This window comes from Uloborus diversus, chromosome 1 (assembly GCF_026930045.1).
Source record: "Uloborus diversus isolate 005 chromosome 1, Udiv.v.3.1, whole genome shotgun sequence".
Classification (NCBI taxonomy): domain Eukaryota; kingdom Metazoa; phylum Arthropoda; class Arachnida; order Araneae; family Uloboridae; genus Uloborus; species Uloborus diversus.
The window spans coordinates 126,741,847-126,767,607 of record NC_072731.1 but is presented as its reverse complement, the minus strand read 5'-3'; the positions used below and the strand labels follow the sequence as shown (position 1 = coordinate 126,767,607).

General features: G+C 34.0%; 1 protein-coding gene across 1 annotated transcript in view; it reads left to right on the top strand.

Moving 5' to 3' along the window:
- Positions 1 to 14,381: 14,381 nt before the first annotated feature.
- The window catches only part of LOC129234860 (cytochrome P450 4c3-like), a 132,980-nt gene continuing 121,600 nt past the window's right edge, over positions 14,382 to 25,761 (top strand). The window contains exons 1-3 of the mRNA XM_054868749.1: positions 14,382 to 14,435; positions 14,517 to 14,923; positions 16,600 to 16,658. Coding sequence (XP_054724724.1) covers positions 14,382 to 14,435; positions 14,517 to 14,923; positions 16,600 to 16,658 — 520 coding nt within the window. The remainder of the gene's footprint in view (positions 14,436 to 14,516; positions 14,924 to 16,599; positions 16,659 to 25,761) is intronic.

Below are 25,761 nucleotides of genomic sequence, written 5' to 3'. Positions count from 1 at the left end.
TTATATAAAAGTGGTTAGGAATGATACAGATGAACATGAAAAGTTGAGAAATTCAAGCAGTATTGAAACAGTGCTAAATAATTTGAAGGTAATGAAGTTTTACTTTTGAGATTCGAGATAGTGCGGAAAATGTGAAAAAGATAAAAAGAGAAAGAATATGCACAAGAGTTTACTTGAGGATGATTGAAACCGATCCAGAAAAATGTAACCAAAGATAAAGCTCTAAATTTTAATGTAAGTGTACATTAAATCTGTTTGGTTATAAACGGGTACTCATTTTCTAACCAACTAAAAAAAAACTAATGTGAATTCTGAAACTTTTAATTCAAATTATGTTTTTTTCGCAATTATGCGTTTCGGCAGGACCCACCTCATTGGAGTTATTGTTTCTAGAACGGCTTCTCTCCCCTCAAGAGTGCCCCTCCTCCTGGGCGGTTACGTGTGTGTGTGCAGGCGTATGTGCGTGTAGGTGTACGGCTAGACTTGTGTGTGTGCGTAGACTTGCGTGTATGCACAAAGGCGTGAGTGTATGCGTGTAAAGGTGGATTTGTGTGTGTCAGCGTGTATGTGTGTATGTGTGTAAAGGCGCACGCGTGTGTATGAGCGTACGTATGAGCAATTAAATCCAGATAAACGTTGAGCTTTATCATTAGTAAAGACCTTTGAAAATCCCTCACTCATAATTGATGTATAATCAGTTTTTGAAATTTGTTAACAAACACTTTTTTAAAGGCCGGCAGTGCTTCAAAGTGCAGTAAGTCAAGCTTTATGGGAGTTCCGTAGTTGTATAGCAGATCATTTTAACGACAAATTGATGTACTTTAATCAGGTTTATATCTTAAACACTTTTCGAAAAAATAACTTTCATAAAATTTAAAAATTTTGAGATAGTGCTTTTTGAAAATTTTGAACAAATCATGATTTTTAACGCATTTTAATGAATGCATCCCAAAAAGGGGGACCGATGAAGGAATCAGCAGTTACAGCCGTCAATAAAAACTTTTGATTTTTTTTACGTTGATTTACCATAGACATAGAATGAAAGTTTTGGATACATTCGTTAATATGCCTTAAACATAATTTATTTTTAAAATTTTTTTGAGTCTTTAACATTTAACATTTTGTTTTAAAGATTATTTTTCACCCCTTTCTATGAAAAATAAGCAAGCAATACATATTATACGGTAACGGTACCAGTAGTAGACATGCTTAAGACATTGCTCTTAGGTTAACTCAATTTTCTAAGCCTTTTAATGTATTTAGACTTTTAAAACTATTTTTCTCTCGCGCAACTACATCTCATCTAACGTTATGCTTCTTCTGGATCCTTTGAATTAGTTAATTCTATTTTTATTAGCTCAATTTCGAAAAAAGGTCCAACTTCCCAGTAACAGACACCGAAAATTCTAATGATACCCAGTAACAGATAGGATGAGTAATGGACAGAATTCCCCTTTTCTCTTCTTTATTTTTAGATCTAAAACCTCATTAAATTGAAATGAACATGAAACACCGGTAAAACTCGTGTTTGCTGTTCATAACCTTCCAACACTGCCTTGTAAATACCAACTGGCTCATAAAATTCTTTCTGATACCACTAGATAGTTGCACCGTATTCATGAGTTGCAACAACTTCAGTTTTTCCCGCCTAAAATTCTTATTCTTTAAATCCAAACTTACGACATTCTGCTACTGTAACCTTGTCTGTTACTGGTGCCATTACCATAGCTGTTTTTCGAAAAATTACCCTTCAAAACCATCGCATTTTTTATTTTCCGTTTTCAAGCGTGAATGCTTCGCACGAATCAGCTAATCAGTTCTCAGCATTGAACCCCACACAGGAAGGTTTTGCTAGCATGTGACCGTAAAGAGAAGATCCGGCTTTAAAGTCTATTACTACTATGAACCGTAATCTTCCTTTTATATTTCCTGAAAAAATTTTCAATAAAAGATATAATAAGGAACAGCACGTGAGAAAATGTCTATTTCAAATAGGGAATATTTAATCAAACATTCGCTTTCGAGCGTGAAAGAGTTAATAGGTTTTGGTAAAAAGGCCACATATTTTACAGAAGGAAGACTGAAAAATGGTTCTTGAATATGATATTATTAAAGTTTTAAATGTAAAGAAGATAATATAACAAACAAATAGATCGGACCAGTTACATATACTCCTGTTTGTGAAAATTGCAACACCACGAAGGACTTCTGCGAGTGAGCTGAAAATTGCAGGAAATGTAAAGTTGGACATGATATGCAAATGATTAGAATTACAGTCCGGTAGCGCATGCGTATGCTGAGCAGCGCCCTCTGAATGGCGGATCGAACCGAATATAAATAGACAGCTGTAGCGAGGCGTGTATGATTATCGGTGGTTATATGCAAGAGTAAACGTTAACTGAATCTTTACTATACCTCTTCGACGAAAGAAAGCGAAATTTGAGCGAATTTCGGAGTTTAAATGGGGAAGAATCGTCGGCATTCGTGAAGCTGGATTGTCTTATCGTGCAGTAACCGCTCGTGTGCAGCGTAACAGCAGCACAATTATGTGTGTCTGGAAGCAGTGGACGGACGAGGGTCGGACAGCTCGGAAATCCGGGAGTGGACCCCGAAATGTGACGTCAGCTCGCGATGACAGACGCCTGGTGCGTATGGCGCTGACGAACCGCACAGCTTCTTCTAGACAATTGGCAGCACAGTGGTCAACAGCTACAGGTGTTTCATTGTGTGCTTCATCAATTCGGAGAAGTCTGCTGCAGCGTGGGCTGTGCGCAAGGATTCCTTTATACAGGAATCCTCTCACGCAAAACCATCGCCGCCTGCGGATACAATGGAACAATGTGCATAGGAGCTGGCGTGCTGATTGGCAGCAGGTCGTTTTTCTAACGAATCCTGCTTCAATTTGTGACATCATGACAGCCGAATTCGTGTCAGGTTCTATGCCGGTGAATGGCAAACTCCGGATTGCATTATCGAACTCCACAGTAGACGGACATCCGGAGTTATGGTATGGGGTGCAATAGCGTATTATGGATGATCACAACTGCTACGAATTGTGGGCAATTTGAACAGTACATGATGCATAAACGAAGTTTTACAGCCCCCAAGCTATTCCTTTCCTGCAAGAATTGCCAGGGGCTGTATTCCAGCAGGATAATGCCCGTCCACATGTCGCCAGGACTGTCAAATCCTACCTTGATTCGCAGCAGTTACAGCTTCTTCCTTGGTTTGCATATTCCCCGGATATGTCACCGATTGAATATGTGTGGGATTTCGTTGGACGACTTCTCGCTCGTGATCCTCATCCTGTTGCTTCGACAGACGAACTTTGGTTGCGCATACAAACAATATGGAATATTCTTCCGCAGGCAGATATTCAAACTTTGTTTCACTCCATGCCAAGTCGTGCAGCAGCTCTTATTGGGGCGCGTGGTGGCCACACAAAATACTAATTTCTATCTCTTTTTATTGTTTGTTTGGTTTGAAAATGTAATCATTTATTTGTACCATTACCACTCAATTGTGTATTAAATTTCATTCAACTATGAAGCTTCCTTCATGGCGATGCAGTTTTCACAAACAGGAGTGTACAATGCAATTCGGATATGAGTGATATCAATATGCTGTGTCTTACATCCAAAATTTACTGAAATACTGATTTTCCTTGCCGAACTGCTAAGCCTTTGGTCAAGAAAAAAAATTGAGAAAAACTTTTTGCACGACAAAAAAAAAAAAAAAAAAGCGGAAACGCTTCATACGGATTTTTTTTTTTCTTTTCTAAAGAAATAATATAAAAAGATTGCTCTCCACTTAATATAAAAGCTCCACCTAATGGTCATGAAAATAAGGCTGGACAGTATCAAAAGTTACTTTCAGAAACGAAAAGGTTATCAGAGTGATTGTTACTTCCTTTTACAACGAGCTGATGTGTGCATCACATGACTTCCTTTTACTCCAATTTAGTGTCATTTTCCCATTATTGGCAAATTGTCCCATTGTTGCCAGTTTTTATGTACAAGTACAACTTTAATACAATTTTCAAGTTTCAAATTTCTACTTAATGATTTTGGTACTTTTTTGACTTTGTGATCATGTATTCCTAGGAATCAAGTATCCCTATTCTCCCCTAACATCATTATATTTTCATTTATTTATTCACTCATTCATTTGATCAAAAAAATTGTAATAATTAAACAAAAGATACTTCATTAGAATAATGTTTTACTTTTTACTTTGTCCCGTGAGTTTTTGAAGGGAAAAATGTCTCCCTTTTTCAAGTAAATTTACTGCCAATAATAAAAAATAATATTTTAATGCAAGTTTTATCATAAAATACACTGTTCTTTCTGAACTTCTGAAATTTTCAGCAAAAAATTACAATTTTTTTTCATTTAAAAAAAAGTAAGTCGTCTTAACTTTTCACTTTATCCCACATTCCGCTACTATACTCTCACAGAAAAAAAAAAAAAACATAAATCTAAATATAAGTCAGCTTTACATTCCACGAGTGAGTACGATTTTTTTTGATATTTTTAAAAAGACCTAGAAATTCATTCAGGCAACTAGTGCAGTTAAAACTTAATTCTGAGGGAATGGTCGTTGATGACTAACCAGAATTATCTTCAGAGGGATCTTATTCACGGTACGGCCACGAGTTCTGAAGAACTGTTAAAACCAAGTGTTCTAAGGGGAAATTAAGCCCCCCTTTTCTCCCTTCCCAGCTCAAACGGTTCCTGCCTTTTCGTGACTCTATGCTTTTATTACAACTTAATATTATACTCATTTTTTCTCTGTATTTGTTAACCTGATTATGTCAATTTGTATGCATTTCTAATAGCTCTTGCAAAAAAAAAAAAAAAAAAAAAAAAAAAAAAAGATTTTTTAATAAATAAACATCTGCATCTGACATCCCGTTCTTAACTTCAACTTTGTAATTGCTGCCAAATAATTTTATTTCTTTCGCTCAAAGTCCTTGCAACTCCTACTCGAAACAACCCAGTAGAGAGAGACATATTTTATTTCATGTTAAGAAGCAAAACTTTGATCATTTTTTATGTAATTACCTTGTAATTAATTCCATGCCTAGTTCCATAGATTTTTATTTGTCATTACTGTTTTTCTTTATTTAATATTACATAAAACTCTACTTTTTATGCAGAAAAATCTGCTCGATATGAATTGAGTACAAGAAACGAACTCGTGATGCAAAGCGAACTCTTGTGTAATTCGCACGCAATACATGAATTAATTGCCCGCTGAGTTTTGTGACAAAATTGCAACTTCACTTTTCCTGGTTGGACATAATCCGTTTTCTATTCCACTTTTCAGCTTCAAGGAAGGAAGAAACTAATCAATCATTTATTCGTTATAAGATTTAAAAAATAAATGAAAAGTACACATATTAGCAAATTTCAAAAATAAGCGTATTATAATTTGTGCAATTGACCGTTTAATGTGAGGTGTAAAAAAAAATGAGAGTTCGGTATTTTTAAAATGAGCAATAGAATAAATACTGCACCTAGTCAGGGCTGTGGAGTCGGAGTCGGAATCGAATTCGGGCAGATTTTGGGTTAAAATCGGAGTTGGGAGTCAGCAGAGGATTAGAATTCCAAAGGTCGGAGTTGATCATTTTCCTTCGAAGTCCGCAACTCTTGCCGTGCTTGCAGACGGATTTTAGGTGTAAAGGAGTCGGAATAGATGGTTCTAAAATTCCTAGAGTCGGAGTCTGAGCCAGTCATTTTTCCCTACGACTCTGCAACCCTGCACCCAGTGAAGGTCATCGCTTCTTCGGGTCATGTTTCCTAAGGCATAAAGGAGGAATGCAGGATAGAAAAATGGCAACTAAGCTTTTCAAATATTGACTTGATGAAATTTCTCATAGTAGCGAAATAAAAAATTCCTGAAAAACCTTTTTCAAACATAAGCAGCCAATCAAGACTATAAAAACAGCCATATTTAAAAAACGGAGATAACAAGTACAAACGGTGGGAGCACCCTCCTCTGCTTTGGAGAAAAAGGCGGTAATATAGCACTGGTAGGTGCCTCTATACAACATGATTTTGAAAATTTTCTCAATGGAAGCATGAAAGTTACGTTAAATTCTAAATTGACGAACAGCGAATCGCTATTATGTGAAATTTAGTATTGATCAGAAATGGCGCGATGTGTTTATGAGGAACTAAACAGCAAACTTAAAAAAAAAAAAATTACCGGTACATTTAATGTAAATAACTCGCAGATCAATGGTTAAACTACGCTATTAAAAACGAGCTGATGTGTGCATCACATGACTTCCCTTTACTCCAATTTAATGTCATTTTTCCATTATAGGCAAATTTAATGTGACACAATAGTTTACTCTCTAAATATCACCAACAGTGGCCATATTAAAAGCAGATTCTTAAAAAAATCGCCAAATTTATCGCCAACTTGGTGTCAAAACTTGGCGACCAAAAGACTGGAGTGTCCGCCAAATTATAACACCACTTGATTTTACATCGAAATTAACAATGATTTCTTCTTAAAAAGGGGAAAAAGACCCCTTTAGAAACACCCGAATGCAACCAAAAGGAGAGGTGCACAACTAGACTCCACTAGGAGTCTACATACCAAATTTCAACTTTCTAGGACATACCGTTCTTGAGTTATGCGACATACATACGCACATACGTACATACAGACGTCAAGAGAAAACTCATTGTAATTAACTCAGAAATCGTCAAAATGGATATTTCGCGTATCTATACGTTCTGAGGCACTTATCCACGTGTGGTCGAGTCGAAAAAAAAAAAAAAAACTCAACATTCATCCGGGGTCAAGCAAAATGGAAATTAAAATCGATTTTTGAATGAAATGTTTTTTGAGAATACAATACTTCCTTTTTTGTAAAAGGAAGTAAAATCTTTCAACTGTAAATATTTTTTTCATGATTTTTTGCATGCAATTTAAAGAAAATTTTTACTTTTATATTGAAATAGTAATGATGAGGTTTAGTTTATAACAAAGAAAAAAAAATGTAACATAAGACGATTTAACTTGAGACTAATGTTTTCAGTAACGAATAAAAGTATTCCTTTGCGGTTTTGGGGTATCGAAAGAGGGAAAATTTTTATTTTGAGCAAAATCTATCTTATATTGCTCAAAAAACCAAGTAATGTCTTTTTTTTTTAAATTTTATTTATATATTATATTCTTGCATTCTAAAACCGTTGCATTTGAATATTTTATTATTGTATTTATTGTTTTATCTATTAGCTGAAAAAAAAAGTTCAATAAATGCAAAACAAGTGCTTTTATTCTTTTTAGACAGCAAAATAACTAAAAAAAACGTGTTTATGAACCGTTTTACGAATTGCCTCAATAAATAATTCAATGCTTTAATACATAAGGTAATATGTGAATAAATGTGGTGTTAAATAAAGTATAGAATGATTGTTTTAATATTAAATATGTTATTTTTACAAACACATGTTTAAAGTGCTAAAAATTTATTGCTGCATAATTTCATTAAAGTTGTTCAATACTATTGTTTCTGCAATAGCAAAATAATAATAAACGAAATGCTGCCCAATATTTTTGATTAACTGCTTTTTTATTTATGTGAAATACTGCTCGATTCGATACTTCAGTTTCTTCGTATACATTTTTTGTTTCTTACTTTTATAACTGAACTAATTTAGAAATGCGCAATCTAATGCAATAATTATAATAATAATTATAACGCTTTGAAAATAAAACTGGTTAATACTTTCTTGTTGTAGCCGCTGGAAAAAAAACACTAAACTACACCTAGTAGTAAATTCAAATAAGTCTTGTCTTTCACTTATCCTGAAATCGAAATCTATTTCGTCATCTTCCAACTTTCTTTCCTTTCCTTTCAAAACCGCTTCGCTTTCCCTTTCCATCTGGAATTCTCCCAGTGCCCCATTTTCTCCCCTTTCATTTTCCGAAATCAGATCTCAACCTTGTGATGCCACAGTTTCAAGTCATAATAGCGAACCATTATTACGTGGCCTGGGGCAAATTGGGCTCGATACCTGCTTCCGCGGGATGAATTGTTGGCCCTTGGAAAGACCCACCATCCATTCGGATTTCGTATTGTTGCATGGCTTTCCATAATGATTCTTTGTATCCACTGGGCTCGACTTCCGGGTCGGAATGTACAACAGCTGAGAGGTTGTCTGCACGCAAAGCTTTGTAGAGTTAGATTAGGCATTATTTTGCTAATGCATATGGAAAAAGATTTTCGAACATAAAACCTGATTAATACACTTATGTATTCAGAACAAACTGTAGAATTTACTGTGAAGTATATTGGCTTGCGAAACACTTCTACCAAAATTTATTTGCTGCAAAGGTTTTTTCTACCTTGTTTGCATTTGACTAGCAAGTTTAAAAACCTTAAAATGTTTTTTTTTTTTCATATGGCCTGTCCATAAATGATGTCACTTTTTTCAACATACAGTCGAATCTCGATAACTCGAACCTTATAACTTAGATATTTTTTTATCTCGAAGTTTTCATTGGGTCCCAAATTCTTGAGACTGGTGGAAACTTCACATAACTCGAACTACAATATCTTGAACGTTTTAGCCGGTTCCTTGGGACTTTGAGGTATCTAGAGTTGACTGAATTACTGTATTCGACATCCCCCTTCGTCACCATTTGTCACATTTCACCTTACCTTTTTCCTCTTGTCGCCTGTCATGCTATATTATATCAAAATATTGCTATGAAAAAAGCTTTTATTCCAATTGAAATGCATGCTCTTGTCTCTCCTTCCCTCTTTTCACCAACAGTCACAATTTCACGAATTCCGATACCGATCAAGTGAGACACCATTCATGGACGACCCCATATGCAAAATCCCCCCCAAAAAACCTAGAATTATTCTCTCCCCCCCCTAGAAATGCATAGTCTTACCTTTGCTCGGTATGTATTTGAAGCAGTCGAATAAGGTGCAACATTTTGTCAACTGTTCTGTTCTGCCATCATTCCAAATATTAAAATATTTTACCTCCAATTATTTAGAAAAAAAAGAGTTCAAATATCGATTCTGGTCTCATAAATGTCTGAAATAATCAACAACAAATTGTCCGCACATTTATTCGGCAGGAGAATCAATTCTAGTAGGAAACATGTTAAATAGTTATATCTTTTCCTAAGACTCTAATAGTAGGAGAGACTGGGGATAGTTGATTCCCCCTCCTTTTTTTTAAGCTTGTAACTTTTATTTATTCTAAGGAACTAAACAATCTTGCGTAACATATTTAAAACAGTCTTTGCCCCCCCCCTTTTTTTTTTTGAAGCTTGTAACTTTTATTTATTCTAAGGAACTAAACAATCTTGCGTAACATATTTAAAAGTCTTTGCCTCTTTAAAACGTTATGTCGTTTTAAAATTTACATATTAGAATAAATTATTTTTTAAGGAAAAAGTACCAAGTCGTCTTTGTAGAAGGAGACTTGACCCCGATGGAAAAGTGTCCTGGTGTGTTTCGAATACAAGTCAAACGTTTATTATTGCGGCATGATTAATTTTTTTTTATAAAATAAACCGCGTGAATTTAAACGCCAACATGAAATTAAAAAAAATTAAACGAAACAAAATCTTTAGGAACTATGTTTAGTAAACAAAATCAACTCTGTAATAGGAAATAACAAAAAGAAATTAATATTTTTTTTATTAGCCTTGATTAAGTAAAAATGAAAATTAAGGAATAAATATTAAAATGATAACAACATATACAGTATTAGTGACGAGAAAATGAATGTTTTAACGTTATAAACCATTAAAATATTTCAAAAATGATGCGAATATTCAGCTGAAATTAGTGGTTCGAGTAATAAGAAAAAATGTATATATTTTCGAATTTTTAAGAAGGATTTTAGAAAATTATAACATCCTATAATCTTGATAGTAGATTCAATAGCTGGTGGTAGTATTTTTTTTTCATATGGTAACACTTCTCCTAAATGAATTTTCTTTTAAGTTTTCACTTTGAATAGGATATATACTGCAACTATAGGCTTTTTTTTGTAAGGCAACGGTATTTCTGCTAAACAATAAGTAAAGTAAATTGTATATCATAATCTATAAGCATTTTAAAGGACACTTGATCCTCGATAAAGGTCTTCTTGGTTCGAATGAATCAAGTACCCCCAAGTATACTTTTCAAACATATTTCAAAACTACAGTCAAAAATTGGTTATTCTCACACTTGAAAAAATTGTTTCGAATCTTCTACCATACTATTAAAACTATGTATGTATTAAAGTCAGAACAAACAACGTAAGTAGAAGCACAAATTTGTAAATTACAGCAGACACGTGTTTCGGCGTTAAAGCTTTTGGCTTTTGTCGGATGTCTTTTCATCCATAAGCTCATTATTTTTTGCATTGAAAAAGGCGTTCCCTGTAACGCCGAAACACGTGTCTGCTGTAATTTACAAATTTGTGCTTCTACTTACGTTGTTTGTTCTGACTTTACTATTCAGCACAAAGGTATTTATTTATCTTATTATGTATGTATTGCTTAGCTTCTTCCAGAACGCTAGCGACCTCCTTGGTCCACAATCCAAAAAAAAAAAAAAAAAAATTAATCCCAACTCTGAAAACTAACATTGAAGCATAACCTCAAAAGCATTTGCGAAACGGATCATCTGACACTTGGGAACGTAAACCTGTCGTGGCTGCTCTGTAATATTCCATTATTAGAATTTTGTATTATTGCAGTTTCGAAATGGAGATCTAATCTCTTGAAGGATCAAGTTTTTGTTAAGATAAAACCAATTATACATATTACTAAAAAAGACCGAAATCGGAGAACTTTAACACTTACAGGTGGATTGCTTGGGGAAAAGTTAGTCTTTCACAGATATATTTGCTATGTGAATGTTGACATTTATCAGGTTTCGGTCTTCCTCGGTGACATACATTTACATAATGATGATGCTTTGCTGTTCATACATTAGTGTGCCCAAATACAGAAACTTTGTATTGTGTTCTGGCTGATTTTTTAGTCATTAAATAGCCAAAACACAAATATTTCTTTCTTTTTTTTTTAATTTTTCTTTCGTTTGTTTCCATTATATATTTTTAACCTTCTGTGCCTCTCTCATTTTTATATTCATATAACAGTTCGACAAATACATGAATATTTAAAACAGCCAACAATGATGCTTTAATGCTCGTTTAGGCGTTGCCTCGTTTTTTAACAAGCAATTATCTTTTTATGTCATACCTAACATTTTAAAACGAAAAACAGAATTCCATCTACGAAAGAATAAAGTAAAAAGAAGCACACGCCTTGCTCAAGCTAGTTGTTCTGCTCGGAAAACCAGTTGCCGGTATTGAAAAAGACTGCTTCCAAATTAGAGCAAAAAACATTTAAATCTTTGAAGCCGCATGCAACCTGTCATTTTCTTTTCTGCAGGCGGTGTTGACGAATCCAGCTTCGGCAAAACATTTCATTATGTCAAATGCATATCAAGCTCTTGTTTTTATTATTTTATACTTTGGGAGGGCTGTTTTGGCAGAAGCTTTTAGCTCCGATTTGAGACATGATGTGAACTAATCATATAGCATAGGTGATATTAACAATAGCACTTTTTTTTTTGGAAATTTACTAGGAGCATCCAATGGTAATGAATAAGTTGCGAACCTCGGTGCGGCTTCAATTATTTCTTACTAGCTTTATTTTTCTTGATATTCTTATGCACGAGTATGATTTCCCTTCAATAGGGCTAATGTTTTTCATATTTCAAAAAATAGCTATCCTTGAATAAAAAACATTACATTACATTTCATTAAAACATATGCTTTATTAAATAACATTTTACACTTCGGCATTCTTAAATTCTCCTCGTCTATTAATTCTCGACAGTACAGAGTCAATAATCTTAATGTATTCATGAACTAACACGGCCCGGATTCTCATCCTGGTTAGGACATGGGTGCTACTAATTCGTATAGCAGTTTTTTTTTAGACATGTCCTGCCAGTTAGACTCTACTGATTCTGTAGTTTTAGTACTGTAGTTGTAAATTATTTAAGGGAAGGCAACTTTTATAGGGTAGATGTTGAGGTACACAGGTTTTTGTTAAACCAAAGATGTCAAAATGAATTAGTTATCCAGCTTTAATTTTAAAAGCAGACGTTATTTTCTAAATTACAGAAGGTGGTTTGAGAAAAATTAACAGTAAATTTGTACTATATTTACATGAACAGGCTAAATATTTTGAGAAATGTTGTCTTTAACAGTGTCTGAGCCTTAAGTTTACTTCACATTCGATCTGTTCAGCTAAGTATTTGTGCACAAAATTGTCAGCCGATAAGGTACGATCCAAAAGCACCAAAAATAAAAAATGACACATAACAGAAATATTAACAGGAGTGGATACAAGAGGAGGGACATGATCCCTGCCCCCTAAACCATTGACATTATTATGCATCCATCATTACTGTACGTGATCATAATTTAATAATTGCACACAAGATGGATGCATGTAAAATATCGTGCACATAACTATTACACATTGCGTTCAAATACTTAATGAATGAAATTCAAGTGTATTTTTAATTAATCATTTTTATGAGTAAATATTTGAAATTATACTTCCTTTCATTGCTTCTTACTCAATAACTTTATTGACATTACTCAATAAAGTTAGTGACCTTTTAGGATCCTTATTCCTGGCCGATTTGATTTTTTTTTACCACCCAAACAGTTCCAGAAATTTTACATACCCAAAACTCTATATTTTTCAGTATGAACCCTCCCCCCCCAAAAAAAACGGTTAGCCTGTGTCTACCCCTGATTGTTGTTAATTACATAAGACTGTTTTTAATACATTTTATTTGTACGCAGGGGCTTTTCTTCTAACCTTTAAGTATTTGCTTTTTTATCGAACAATTTGTCTAAGCAAAATAAAAGAAAATTTCACAGAATGAGATGCATGATAAAGTTTCATAAAAGAATATCAATTATTTTCCAGCAAAAATATTTAAGAACTGAACTCCCCCCCCCCTCCTCCCAAAAATATTCAAATACATTTCTTCAATGCAAATTTTTAAGAGATGCATTCATGTCCAACGCAGTAAACAAAAGACATACTAAATGAGTGCAAAAAATCTAAACCAAATTTAAAACTTCTAGAAAAAAAATTCTGATCGGGAGTTCATTCTAATGAAATAAAGAATAAGCATTAATTGATTCTGTGTCCAAAGCAGTATTCCATATGCCATTCTTATCAGCCTCATCACACACTTGAATCTCTTGACACGGTGTCAGTCTGTTTGAATGTAGCTCGGCGGGAATCCTTAATAACGTGGGAGTATCCTGATCTTTCAACTTCGACTTTTGTTCCAGGTGGCCTATCACCCGATTACAAGAGTGAAGAGTTTATATTAGCTAACTCAGATGCGAAAACTTTGTTACTGTAATTCGCTAATACCAAAAAAAACCCACCATAAAATATTAAGGTACGTTCTGTATGTTTATTTAAAAAAATGTCATATTTGCTAATTTGTGTACGGTTCACTTGCACTGTTAACGGAGGTGAAGGAGAACTTGCAAATCGGAACTTACGCAAAAGTGTGCTTATTTTCCCATTTTTGTGCTCGTAAAAGTAATATATATATATATATATATATATATATATATATATATATATATATATATATATATATATATATATATATATATATATATATATATATATATATACACACTCTGAAGTGACAAAATTCATCGGATAGCAATATGCAAATATACAGATGGCAGTAGCATCGCGTAGAACAGGTATAAATGCGCAGTGCTTTCGCAGAGCTTTCATTTGTGTTCAAGTTGTTCATGTGAAGAGATTTTGACGTGATTATGACCGCACGACGGGAATTAACAGATTTTGAACGCGGAATGTTAGTTGGAGCTAGACGCATGGGTCATGCCATTCCGGATATCGTTACGGAATTCAACATTCCCAGGTCCACTGTGTCAAGAGTGTGCCGAGAGTATCGAATTTCAGGCATAACATCCCACCATGGACAGCGCAGTGGTCGACCGCGTGCACTTAACGACCGAGACCGGCGACGTCTGCGTAGAGTTGTGAATGCTAACAGACAAGCAACACTGCGTCAAATTACCGCAGAAATCAATGTGGGACGTATGAGGGACGTGTCCGGTAGGACTGTGCGGCGAAATTTGTCTTCCTTGGGCTATGCCAGCAGAAGACCGACTCGAGTGCCTTTACTGACAGCACGACATCGCTTTCAGCGACTCTCGTGGTCACGTGAGCATATCCCCGTTGCCTGGTCCGATGAGTCACGATTTCAGTTGCTAAGAGCTGATGGTAGGGTTCGAGTGTGGCGCAAACCCCACGAAGCCATGGACCCAAATTGTCAACAAGGCGCTGTTCAAGCTGGTGGTGGCAGCATAATGGTGTAGGCTGTTTTTACATGGCATGGACTTGGTCCTCTGGTGTGACTGAACCAAACAGTGACTGGAAATGCTTATGTTCAGCTACTTGGAGATCACTTGCAGCCATTCATGGACTTCACGTACCCCAACAACGATGGGATTTTTATGGATGACAATGCACCATGTCACCGGTCCACAACTGTTCGCGATTGGTTTGAAGAACATTCTGGACAATTCCAGCGAATGATCTGGCCACCTAGACCGCCCGACATGAATCCCATCGAGCATTTATGGGACATCATCGAGAGGTCTGTTCGTGCCCAAAATCCTGCACCATCAACACTTTCTCAATTAATGGAACGTCTAGAAAGACAGCATGGCTCAATATTCCTGCAGAAGACTTCCAACAACTTGTTGAGTCCATGCCACGTCGAGTTGCTGCACTTCGCCGGGCGAAAGGAGGACCTACACGATATTAAGACGTATCCCATGACTTTTGTCACTTCAGTGTATGTGTATATATATATATAAAATATATATATATATATATTAGGAAAATACATATAATGGTATGAATTCTCAGGCTCTTCTGTTCATGTCGAAAGGAATTGGAGATCATGATTATTGTAATTATTCCTTCTGAAATCACACGAACAATATAGTAAAAGCACCTTCCCAGGAACAAAACACCGTTACTATTCACAAAAGCAAAATCGGTAAATTTTAATTTAGGTGTGTGCTTTACTTGCTAGACGTAAATTGAGATTCAAGAGTACAGAAACTTCAATGCATTTTCAATTTTCATTTGATAACAAAAAAAAAAAAAAAAAAGTTTTAACGCAGGACTTTTGTATGTTTGTTTCTGAGCTATGAAGGAAATATTTATTTCCTGTCGTTTAATGTACTGAAAATGAAGAAAAATGCAAATTCGACGTGTCCCACATTCAGAGTGCACACTCCCTGTTCCTAAACATTAAAAAGTTGTGAACACGCCCAAATTTACGCTTCTAAAAGCTGTGTATTCGAAAGAAATATTTTTTCCACGGCAGACAAAAATAGGTAGTTTAACTTGAGTCATTGGTCTGAGAAAAAAATAATTGACTAAGCTGAGAAAGTACTCAAGCTGTCAAGCGACTGGTTGGGGATTCTTATATTTGTCTCGTCGCAACGGAAGATTGAATAGAGATATGAGTGAAATTTACACAAAGTGAGAAGATTTATTTGTCACAAGAATGATTAACTACATTTTGGTCTCCAAACCGATACTTTACTGCATCCTTACCTTTTTTTAGGCTCTGCACCCCAATTTGAGCACTGACATGAGGTTACTCCTCCCCCTCCGGCACCATGTGTATAATCTATGTATGAGGTCAAGTCGCCAATGCATGGTTAATGTAACAGGAATTTGGAGCTGATTAGGATAGCTAAAATTATTTAATTAGTGCAAATCCAAAAAATTTCATTTACAAAATTAACATTAATACGCATGCAATTAAAAAAAAAGTGAAGTAATTTAGGATCAGGTAATCTGGGGTGCATCATTTGTTATTTTCACATCGTTAATGAAAAGCTTGTTTTTAAAATTCACATGTTACCCCAAAGCTGAATAAATTATTGTTTGTTTTATTTTTACTTTTATACCCTCAAGCCCTCCTTGAAATTTTTCTACGTAGCGGGCGTGGCCCCCACGTTGCATGTGATGGCAAAATAAAAACTTTACAAAAATAGTCTCAGATATTTTATTGCTTACATTAAACAGTGTGGACTCGTTTCTGTTTTATATTTCTTATATTATTCTAATTTGTTTCACGTGATTTTTCACAGAAAGAAAAGGAAGAAAAAGAAGGAAAAAAGCAACATTTTACAAGATTTTTCACCCCGTCCTTACAAAACATGCGCAACTTGTCTTACAAATGCATAGTTTTTATGCATCGTGAAAAATAGGGAACTTCGTGCTAGGGTCACTTCTTTCAATACTACATAAAAGGCTTTTCACGCTTCTCTACTGAACGTGAACACCAATCTATCAGGTTTTGTTGAAGAAGCCCAATAAATTGATCTTGCTTGGTTTCGTGCCATATTGTTAACAGCGCACGATTTCTGCAGTGTAATTGTTTATTGCATGAGTAAATTATGCTTTACTGTGATCTAATACATCTAAAGCATTAGCTTGGTATACTTCAAGCGCATCTCAATTTCGAGAATATCAATTTACTTGCCAAGCTAGTCAAGAAGCTGATTTCCGTTCTGACGTTTAATTAAATAACCAGTTTAGTAACGTTTTGTTCGTTGAGAAGTTGGTACTCTAAATCCGTAAGAGAAAAACTGTTCAATGTTATTCAGTCAGAGTACTCAAATCAAGAAACAAACAATTCAATCGTACAATTTTACTTTCAAACGCAATTTTCTCAAAACATCAATTCCAAAAACTCATGCTCCTTTTCCTAGAAAACTGCGTTACATATTATTTTGATATTTTCACCTCCTTTCATTTAAATGTTTATAAATATACTGAAGTAAAATGTTTGCTTTATGACTTACACTTTTATCCAAAACTGCAGTTCTTATGATCAAAAGTGGCCTTTATTTTCATCTAAAAAGTGATAAGTACTTAAAATTTAATAAATTACGAACTAATCAAAATGGCTTTAAAACTTCTGTTTAGTAGACTATTAGATAACTCTTTAAATCTCTTGGGTTTCTATCATTAAAAAAAATGAGAAAAAAGAGAAATTTAACATTACGCGTATACAGGGTACCGACTCCCCTTACAGATTTAGGCTTCGTCCAGGGATTCCTAATCTTTATAGACAGCGGATCCTTTTCATGGACTAATGTTCAACGCGGACCCTTATCATTAGTGCATAGATACTTGTAGTTAGAAAGTAATTGAACTGAAATAAATGTACCATTTCTAAGAGAAGGGAATATAACAGTAGTTTTAAAAAAAGGTAGGTAGTTTACAATGCTTAGCTTTATTTACAAATTCTGGAGTGAAAAAATAGTTGAACAACTTTTTTTTCGAAGTTTGCCTAGGACCCCTGCTTAGGTTTGGCGAACCCCCAGAGGGTCCACGCACCACAGTTTGGGAAGCCCTGTATAAGAGCTATGTTACGGTTTTAGAAACATCATAGGCATTTATAGTCCAGCACATCGTAATGAACTTCGGTATAAATGAAGACACTATACCACGAAAATAAAAATGTAGTACCGTAAAATGGTCCAACTATGGGCCACTTTTCGACGTTTTCAATTAAAATTCCATTTACATTTTTTTATTTATAAATTTGTGGACTTTAGCAATGGTAGCTATACATCTCGTTTTTCAAATGAAATGTTTTAAAAAAAAATTAAGTGCGAAAGAAGAGGAAGCTGGGCTTTTTCCCCCGTGGCCCATAGTTGTACCCCTACAGAGTACAACTATGGGCCACCTCATTTTAACCAATAAAACACATTGAAAATTTCATCTGGCTTTTTGTTGTCTGAGGATACAAGTTGCTCTCTGCTTGTAAACTGTTTGAAGAATTTTTTTAGTCCATCATTTACTTTTTTTTTAAAAAAATTAAGGTTTAATCATTATTTGTCATCTCGAGTGATTAATAAAGTTAAACATGGTAAATGTAGGTAACGTAATATCTGCCTAGGTTTTGACATAAAAACATTTGAATACTAGTAAAATCTCACCAACTAAAAACTAGGTACCTATAGAGTCCCTCATATAAAGACTCTAGGTACCTATACTTAGGTCTCAGAAAATACGTAGATCTGACAAGTTTTAAATGAGATCAACAAATATTGTGAAAACTGAGAAATCACATTTCACATTCCAAATCTCATCAAAATAAATAATTTTTAAAAATTATCTCAGTTTATATTTGGTACGGATTTCATTTAGCACCTTCTGCAGAAACTCCTATGAATATGGGCGATAGGGTGACCCAAAAACTTTCTTCTATTTTTTTTTTTTTTTTGCTATTATTTACAATAAATAACACAAAATGTGACGAAATCATCCCTACAGAGAATAAAATGAAGCTCCAAGCAACTAATAAGCGTGAAAAATAGGTGGCCCATTGTTATACCCAAACATTCCCATTTTTGATAAATGATGCGAGATTGTGAAAACTATGAAACACTTTAAGCCAACAAGCGGCTTAATTAATAACTTACAAAGTAGCAAAGCAAATCTGAACTTACCTGATCTTGGAAAACAGTATAAGTGGTCTGCCCAAAGGAGACTTTGGCTCATTCACGAGTGAGTCGAATCACGCACTTAGAACGACTAATTTTTAAAGGTATACAAAAACAATGGCAATCTCTGATAAAGAGTCTTTAGCTATTTAAATGGTTACAGTACCTGGTAATTTTTTGGAGCTCGTAAGTTCGAAAAAGAGACCACTAGAGAGCAAAATCATTACCATGGCAACAGTGGCCCATTGTTGCCGCTTGGCACAAAGTTTTTACGGTAGTATTTTCATAGCCATTTAATTGGCTTATTTTGTGCGGTAAAATAAACATGTAATGACATTCTTTTCAACAAAATTTTTCTACTTAAAAAAGGTTATAATTCATATTTTTTAAAATTATAGTTTTTCAAACTAAGTTTATAATGTGGAAGAATTAGCAGTTAAGAAGAGCGTATAATTTTGGTGTGCAAAAATAAATAAATAATACGTTTAATAAATGAAAATAAAAATAAAAAATGTATTAAGTAAATGATTTAAGAAAAAACGGGGAATGAGGGAGGGAGTATTGCAAGGAGAGCAAGCATATAAACGGAAAATACAAGCTTTTAGTTAAAAAATAAAATAAAAACAACTTATATAAAATCGTCGAACAGTAGGAAAATATAAATTAATTTGCATTTAAACGTCAGTAGTAAGAGCTATTTAAGAGTAAAATTGCAAAGTGGTATAGGTACTCAATTACATGAAATGTTGAAGGTTTATCTACAATCTCCATGATCAGTTTTATAGTTTTAGCGAATACTTTCAACAATTTCACTCATTCTATGTTAGCGGAAAGCAACGAATGTTGCAAATCTACGTGATCGGAACCTCAAATCGATTCTAGAACTCATTGGAAATTCTATGTTCGTTCAAAAGCGGAAGCAATGAGATTCGAAATGACCGGAACAAGTGGAAAAACGCCTTAAACGTCTTTTAGCCTGTATTACATTCGATTTTCCAGTTTTAGGAAAGAAGGTCTTAAGATTTATTCTGCTTTTTCGAGGAAAAAATCTTTTTCTTAGCCATGCCTAAATCCTTAGTAAACATTGATGAAAATGTTTTTGTTACTTCCAGTAACTTTTCCCAAAAACTTTTTGGGATTTCGACAAAATGTATTAAGAAACTACTTGATACCTATCGCCACATCCCAAAACATAATTAAACTAAAAATATTTACTTCAACAGTATCAAAACTACATTCATCTTTCGATTATCTGAAAGATGCGAAGCAAGAAAACATACCACTCACCAGCGACAGAAAAAGGCATATCTCATCAAAGGGAGGAAAAATACAGTTGTGGAGAAGATCAAGGTTTCAAGTTTCAAGCAATACTCCTTTCAGCTGATTTATTATCAAGTACCACAAAATGAGCAAAACACTTATGATGCTATGCTCATTGTCAAAATCAATAGCGTATACTCTTTGTTCGTAATTTTTTCTTTTAAATTACCAAAACTTCAATGATGTTCATTTAAATGTTGGTTATATCTAGGCTTTCTAGACGTCCTGGTTTCACCAGGACAGTCCCGGTTTCATCAGGACAGTCCCGGTTTCACCAGGACAGTCCCGGTTTTCAGACAAAATCTCGGCGTCCCAGCCTGTTTACTTTACGTCCCGGTAAAAGATAAATTTGAAAGTATGAAATAAGTCTGAAAATAATGACTTGTGAAAGACTATTTCAAATAATAACTTTGCCATTTCTGTACATCAGAGTCAGACTGACATAAGTTCAACAATTGCGAATTTCTGTTCATTACTGCATTATATGTAGAATTCTAGTCCACATCGAGCCATGCAAACGTAATTCTAAAAATTATATATATATATATATATATATATATATATATATATATATATATATATATATATATATATATTAGGGTGGTCCTTATTTATATGGGAAATTTTTTTTTTTCGGAATTCAACAAGTGACGCCCCCTAGTTTTGTGATACTATAATAAAAAAGTAATCGGTGCAAAATTTGAACTCGATCGGTCATTAATAACACGTGCCCCTAGGACGTTGAACTTTTACTTTTGATAATTTTCTCACAAGTCTTCGAGTTTTTACTTCAGACCCCGTACATCGTTTCTCCTATGTTTGCAAAATATTTTTACAGCGAGGTAGCACTAAAATTAATCTTTTTAATTACTTCATACCGTCTAAAAATTTTACATAGAATAAGAATGAAATATTGCTTTAGAAACTTAACCTTAATCGTACGCTTTTCTCAATGTATCTCAATCGTGTGCATTTTTTCCCAATAGTCTTGGAGTGTCTGTAAAATACTCAATTGCTTTTGTTACTCATATTTGGTAAATTGATTGTGAAATTCTTCGATTAATTGTGCTCCTCTTTCAGTTGTATTTTTCACAACTTTCAGCATTTTAACGATATCTCTTCCCTTTAAATAGCTTCCTTCATTTTGCCATGAATCAGGATCAAATAGGAAAACATCTTTTGGTGTTTGTAACTTATCAAACAGTTTTATTGGCTTGCAATTGATTCTATAAAGAGGAAGATCTTTAATAAGAAAGTATTTCAAATCATTTACTGTTATTTGAAATTTTTTATACAGTCATCAGACACGTCTTCTTATTTAGCAAGCATTTTTTTTTTTAAGTAGTCTTTTCCTATCTTCAAAGTTAATTCCTTCATCCAATACGGACAAAGCTACTAGTTCATCCCCTAAGTACCATAAGTGATTAATGAATTTTTCATTTACTGCTTCTGCTGCATGTTTGTCATCATTTTGTACGCTGCAGGTTTTTTACACACTAGACTTCATATTAATTTAAAAGACCTAGAATGGGTTGCTGAGAAAAACTATAGCTTCATACAACATTTAACTGTAAAACAGCATTTACGGGCAATCTCTTCAGTAAAGTCAATTTAAATTGTTTCCTAAATATATAAATATTCAAACAATAAATTCCTTTTGCCACCCATCTGGCTCACAGATAAGCTCCAGATTGCCGAAAACATATCCTTGTAGGAGGACCTCTCATTACCAAGAAATATTATTACACGTTATGAGAATTCTCTGTAATATTTCTTAATACCGCTTTCTATGAACAATAATATGTTATCAAATTCTTCTTTTAGAATTTAAGTGGTATGTGTAATTTTTGAATTTTGAAGCACTTAAATAATGGAATATCGAGTCTAGAACTAAGAAAGGAAAGAACTTCTTTGAATACACTCTGCAACAGGATTTCAAGTGCATGATGATAGCAATACAAATGCAATATATCACCGTTCAGCTTTTGCTCTAAAAAATTACATACCCAATTTATACGGCTGGTATTGTAAACCGCTGTATAAAACACTACGACTTGAACAGTTAGCAATAAAGAGCAATCATCTAAGATATCAGATGCAACTGAAGAAATATCTCAGAAATTCTGATTAGCTGTTCAACATTGGAATTTATCATTGTAGGCCTATCGGCGTTTTTTTCCCAGTTACATCCGGATGTAGCTTTTAATCCCAGGGAATAACTAAAAAATCTAAATTAAAATTCATGAAATCTGATTTTACCTCTCGAAAATTTTCTCTTGCTCTCTTAAGGGATGTACGATTGATCATAAGGTTATTAGGGTTTAAATTTACTGCATCTACTTAGACTGTTAATAAATGAGCAGCATCTTTGTCCCTAATATGACATTTGTCTAACATTGATGAAATGCGAGCAGATCTCATTAGTTGTCAAGCTTTTTTGCGTTGTGGTAGACCAGATATAGAAAAAAGGTTCAACAGGTTAGGATGGATACCCATTTCGGTTTCTAAATCTTGTGAATTGCAAGCGGAATTTGATGATAATAAAGGACTATGTACTGAAATAGAAGACAGTTTAAAGCATAGATTTTTACATTATTCCGATCTGGAATTTTTTAAAATTTATATTTTAGATATGGAAAATAGAGTTTATTTTTATGGTAGGGTAATTGAGGATGTTTGAAAATTTAACTTATAAGAATGCATAAACATTTTAGTATATAACTAAAGAACAGCGAATTAAAATATAATTGTCATTACTTATATTTATAGCATGGAAACCTAGTGACCCTATTTGCTACACATATTACATACACAGAAAATTTTCTAAATCAACACCCCCAAAGCCTGCAGGAGGCAATTTGTTGTTGTCAAAAATCATTCATTAATGGCCTAGGCCATTCATTAATGGCCTTTAGAATCCCTTGTGTCCATCTTGGTGGAAAGAAATGTTCAAATGCCGCTTGGTTTGAAACGAGCGCGAATAGCGGTATGCCTGTCTCAAGGCCATTGGTGTACATGTACCCTATGTAATAGGTAAAATTTTACAGAATGAATGGTTGATCTGGAAGTAACAGCATCTATTGAGGTTCAAAATTACTTTAAATATGAAACCTAGGAATATTTTTACATAAAAATGAGAAAATCTGCAATTTTTCCTTCAAAACTAAAAAAGGGGGCCCTAGGGGCACGTGTTAATATTCATGAATTGACTTAAAATTTTGCATGGATCATTTATTTATATAATGGAACAAATTGAGGGGGCGTCGTGTAAAATATCTACAACTTCAAAAACAAAGACCACCCTAATATATATATATATATATATATATATATATATATATATATATATATATATATACTACCTTCTGTAATTATGTACCAGTGTTAAAAGAGCGCGCGTCCTATCCTTTGCATACGTCAGACAACTGTTTTAATTATATCCTGTAAAGTAGCGAATAATGACTTACGTTAGTCTGGCTCTGATGAACAGATTTGAGACGTTGACTTGTAAAATTAATATCGGATTGTCTTGTGTGGACTTTTCAACGAAATTTAAAACAAAAAGTTTTCTAAAATAGTCCTAGTCAATGCAAAGAACATGTAGATGTTGTTCAAGTTTTTAGTCCGCATTCAAAGTTTTTCTACTTACTAAAGTAACTTGAAATCATTTACGTGGAGGAAATGAAACGTGTATTAAATGTATCTGCTTTGCGTCATGTATTCTTTATTACCCCTGGTTTAGTCTCATAATTATTAACCATGTATTCATTGCATAACTACCCTCTAAAACACTCCAAAAAACAACCATGGGTGTGTACTGTTTTGTATACACGTTACGCTGGCGGGGAAGGGGGGGGGGGATGTTGCAATGTCCTGGATGATATTTCATAAATCTAGCAAGTCTAGTTATATCGTTTAGACGACGAACGTCACCATGCACTAAATGTATAAACTCGTTTACTAAAAGAGCTTCCAAATATTTCGATGATTGTCTCTACCTCTACCTCTCGGCTGTTTTTTTTTTACGACAAAGTGTTACCTGCATACGCATACGTCTTTTATGAAAGGATGGTTTAAAAAAGAGTGGAGTTCCATTCGTGGTTAAAACTAAAAGTGTGATAAAAATCCGTGTTAAAAAGAAAAAAAAAAAAAACGTTCATGTTTCACAAAACTAAGTTTTCCATGCAGTTTCTCCATATAAATGGTGCACCTGAAAATGAATTAAAAAAAAAAAAAAAATCAATCTCGACTAAAAGAGAAAAGATATCTAATATGACTCATGGCACACGAAGAAATTGTTGCTTCTCGCATATACTAAGCAACAAATATCATAACGAATAGATAAAAATATATCTCTAATAGAAAAACATGGTGCTTCTCAAATAAAATATGGAAAAGTTTCTTTCATTTTGAATATTATCAAATATTATGGCTTAACACCAAAATACAAGAAAAAAAAAGTGCTTCAAAAAAAAAAGAAAAAGTTAAAACCCAATTTGTTTTCTAAAAAACAAACACACATAAATATCTTAAAAAACTAGTATGTATCGTAAAAAATAATAATAATTAAATTTATAAACTTGAATACAGAATAGAAGTGCTAAAAAGTAAGACATTTAAGAAACTGCACCAGTGTTGCCAGATTGGGGGAAATTTCCCCATTTTGGGGAAATCTGGTGCTCTGTGGGGAAATTTTGGGAAAATGGGTTTTCAGGGGAATTCTTTGGGGAAAAAATTTTTCCTTGGGGAAAACCTGGGGAAAAAATATTTTTTTTCGTATTTAAATTCGCGTCTTGACATCTGGTAGTTACATTGTTTGTCTCAAGCTTTGCTCAACTTTATGGAATTCGCATTTCGGATTATGTGGAATATTATGCTACGGAATTTGCATTAATAAATCTGCGTGAGTAACTAGTTGATACGTGAAACAGGCGAAAATAAGTGTGATGAGGAATGTTCTTGGATAAATATATACAAAAATCATAGTTTAAATGTACATACAGAAGCAGAGTAAGTAAATGCGAATAGAAAAAAAAATTTGGTTATTTCTTATCTATCGGTCAGGCGCTTGTATTTATGACTAGTGGCACCCGCACGGCTTTGCCCGTAGTAGAAAAATTAAAAAGGTATTTTGGTTCCCCTGTATATTTACAAATAATGCATGATGAATTTCTCGCCAATTGGTTTGCCCACGTCACGGTTCCGCATTATGATAACTTGGTAATTTAGTCGTCTATCTTATGATAATTTTGCTCGGGAAAATTTTCTTAAAATTGGAATAGAAAATGAACAAAATCGAATTTTTGAAAAATCGCTTAAAGGTGCACACCCCCGTGCTACAAACTAACTCTTTGCCAAATTTCATGAAAATCGGTCGAACGGTCTAGGTGCTATGCGCGTCACAGAGATCCTGACAGAGAGAGATCCGGACAGAGAGACTTTCAGCTTTATTATTAGTAAAAATAAAAAAAAAGATAAATATAAAGACAAAAAAAAAAAAAAAAAAGCGAAAATGAGAAGAAAAAAAAGTTGGGGAATTTTATAAGAAAATTTGCCTATTTGGGGAAAAAAAATTCTAAAGACAAAAATATCAGAGGAAGTCGACTCATTTTATGAAAATATTAGTGGAAAAATAATTTTTGAATTTGGGGAATTTTGATAGAAAATATCGCTTTTTGGGGAAAAGTTGGAAGGGAAATGGGGAAATCTTGATTTGACCATCTGGCAACACTGAACTGCACCCATGAAATATGCCTAAAAGATCAGAAATGTCACATTTTGGCTTGAAATATAAAAAGGGGAAAAGAGGAAATTTGAAATTGAACACGAAATATAC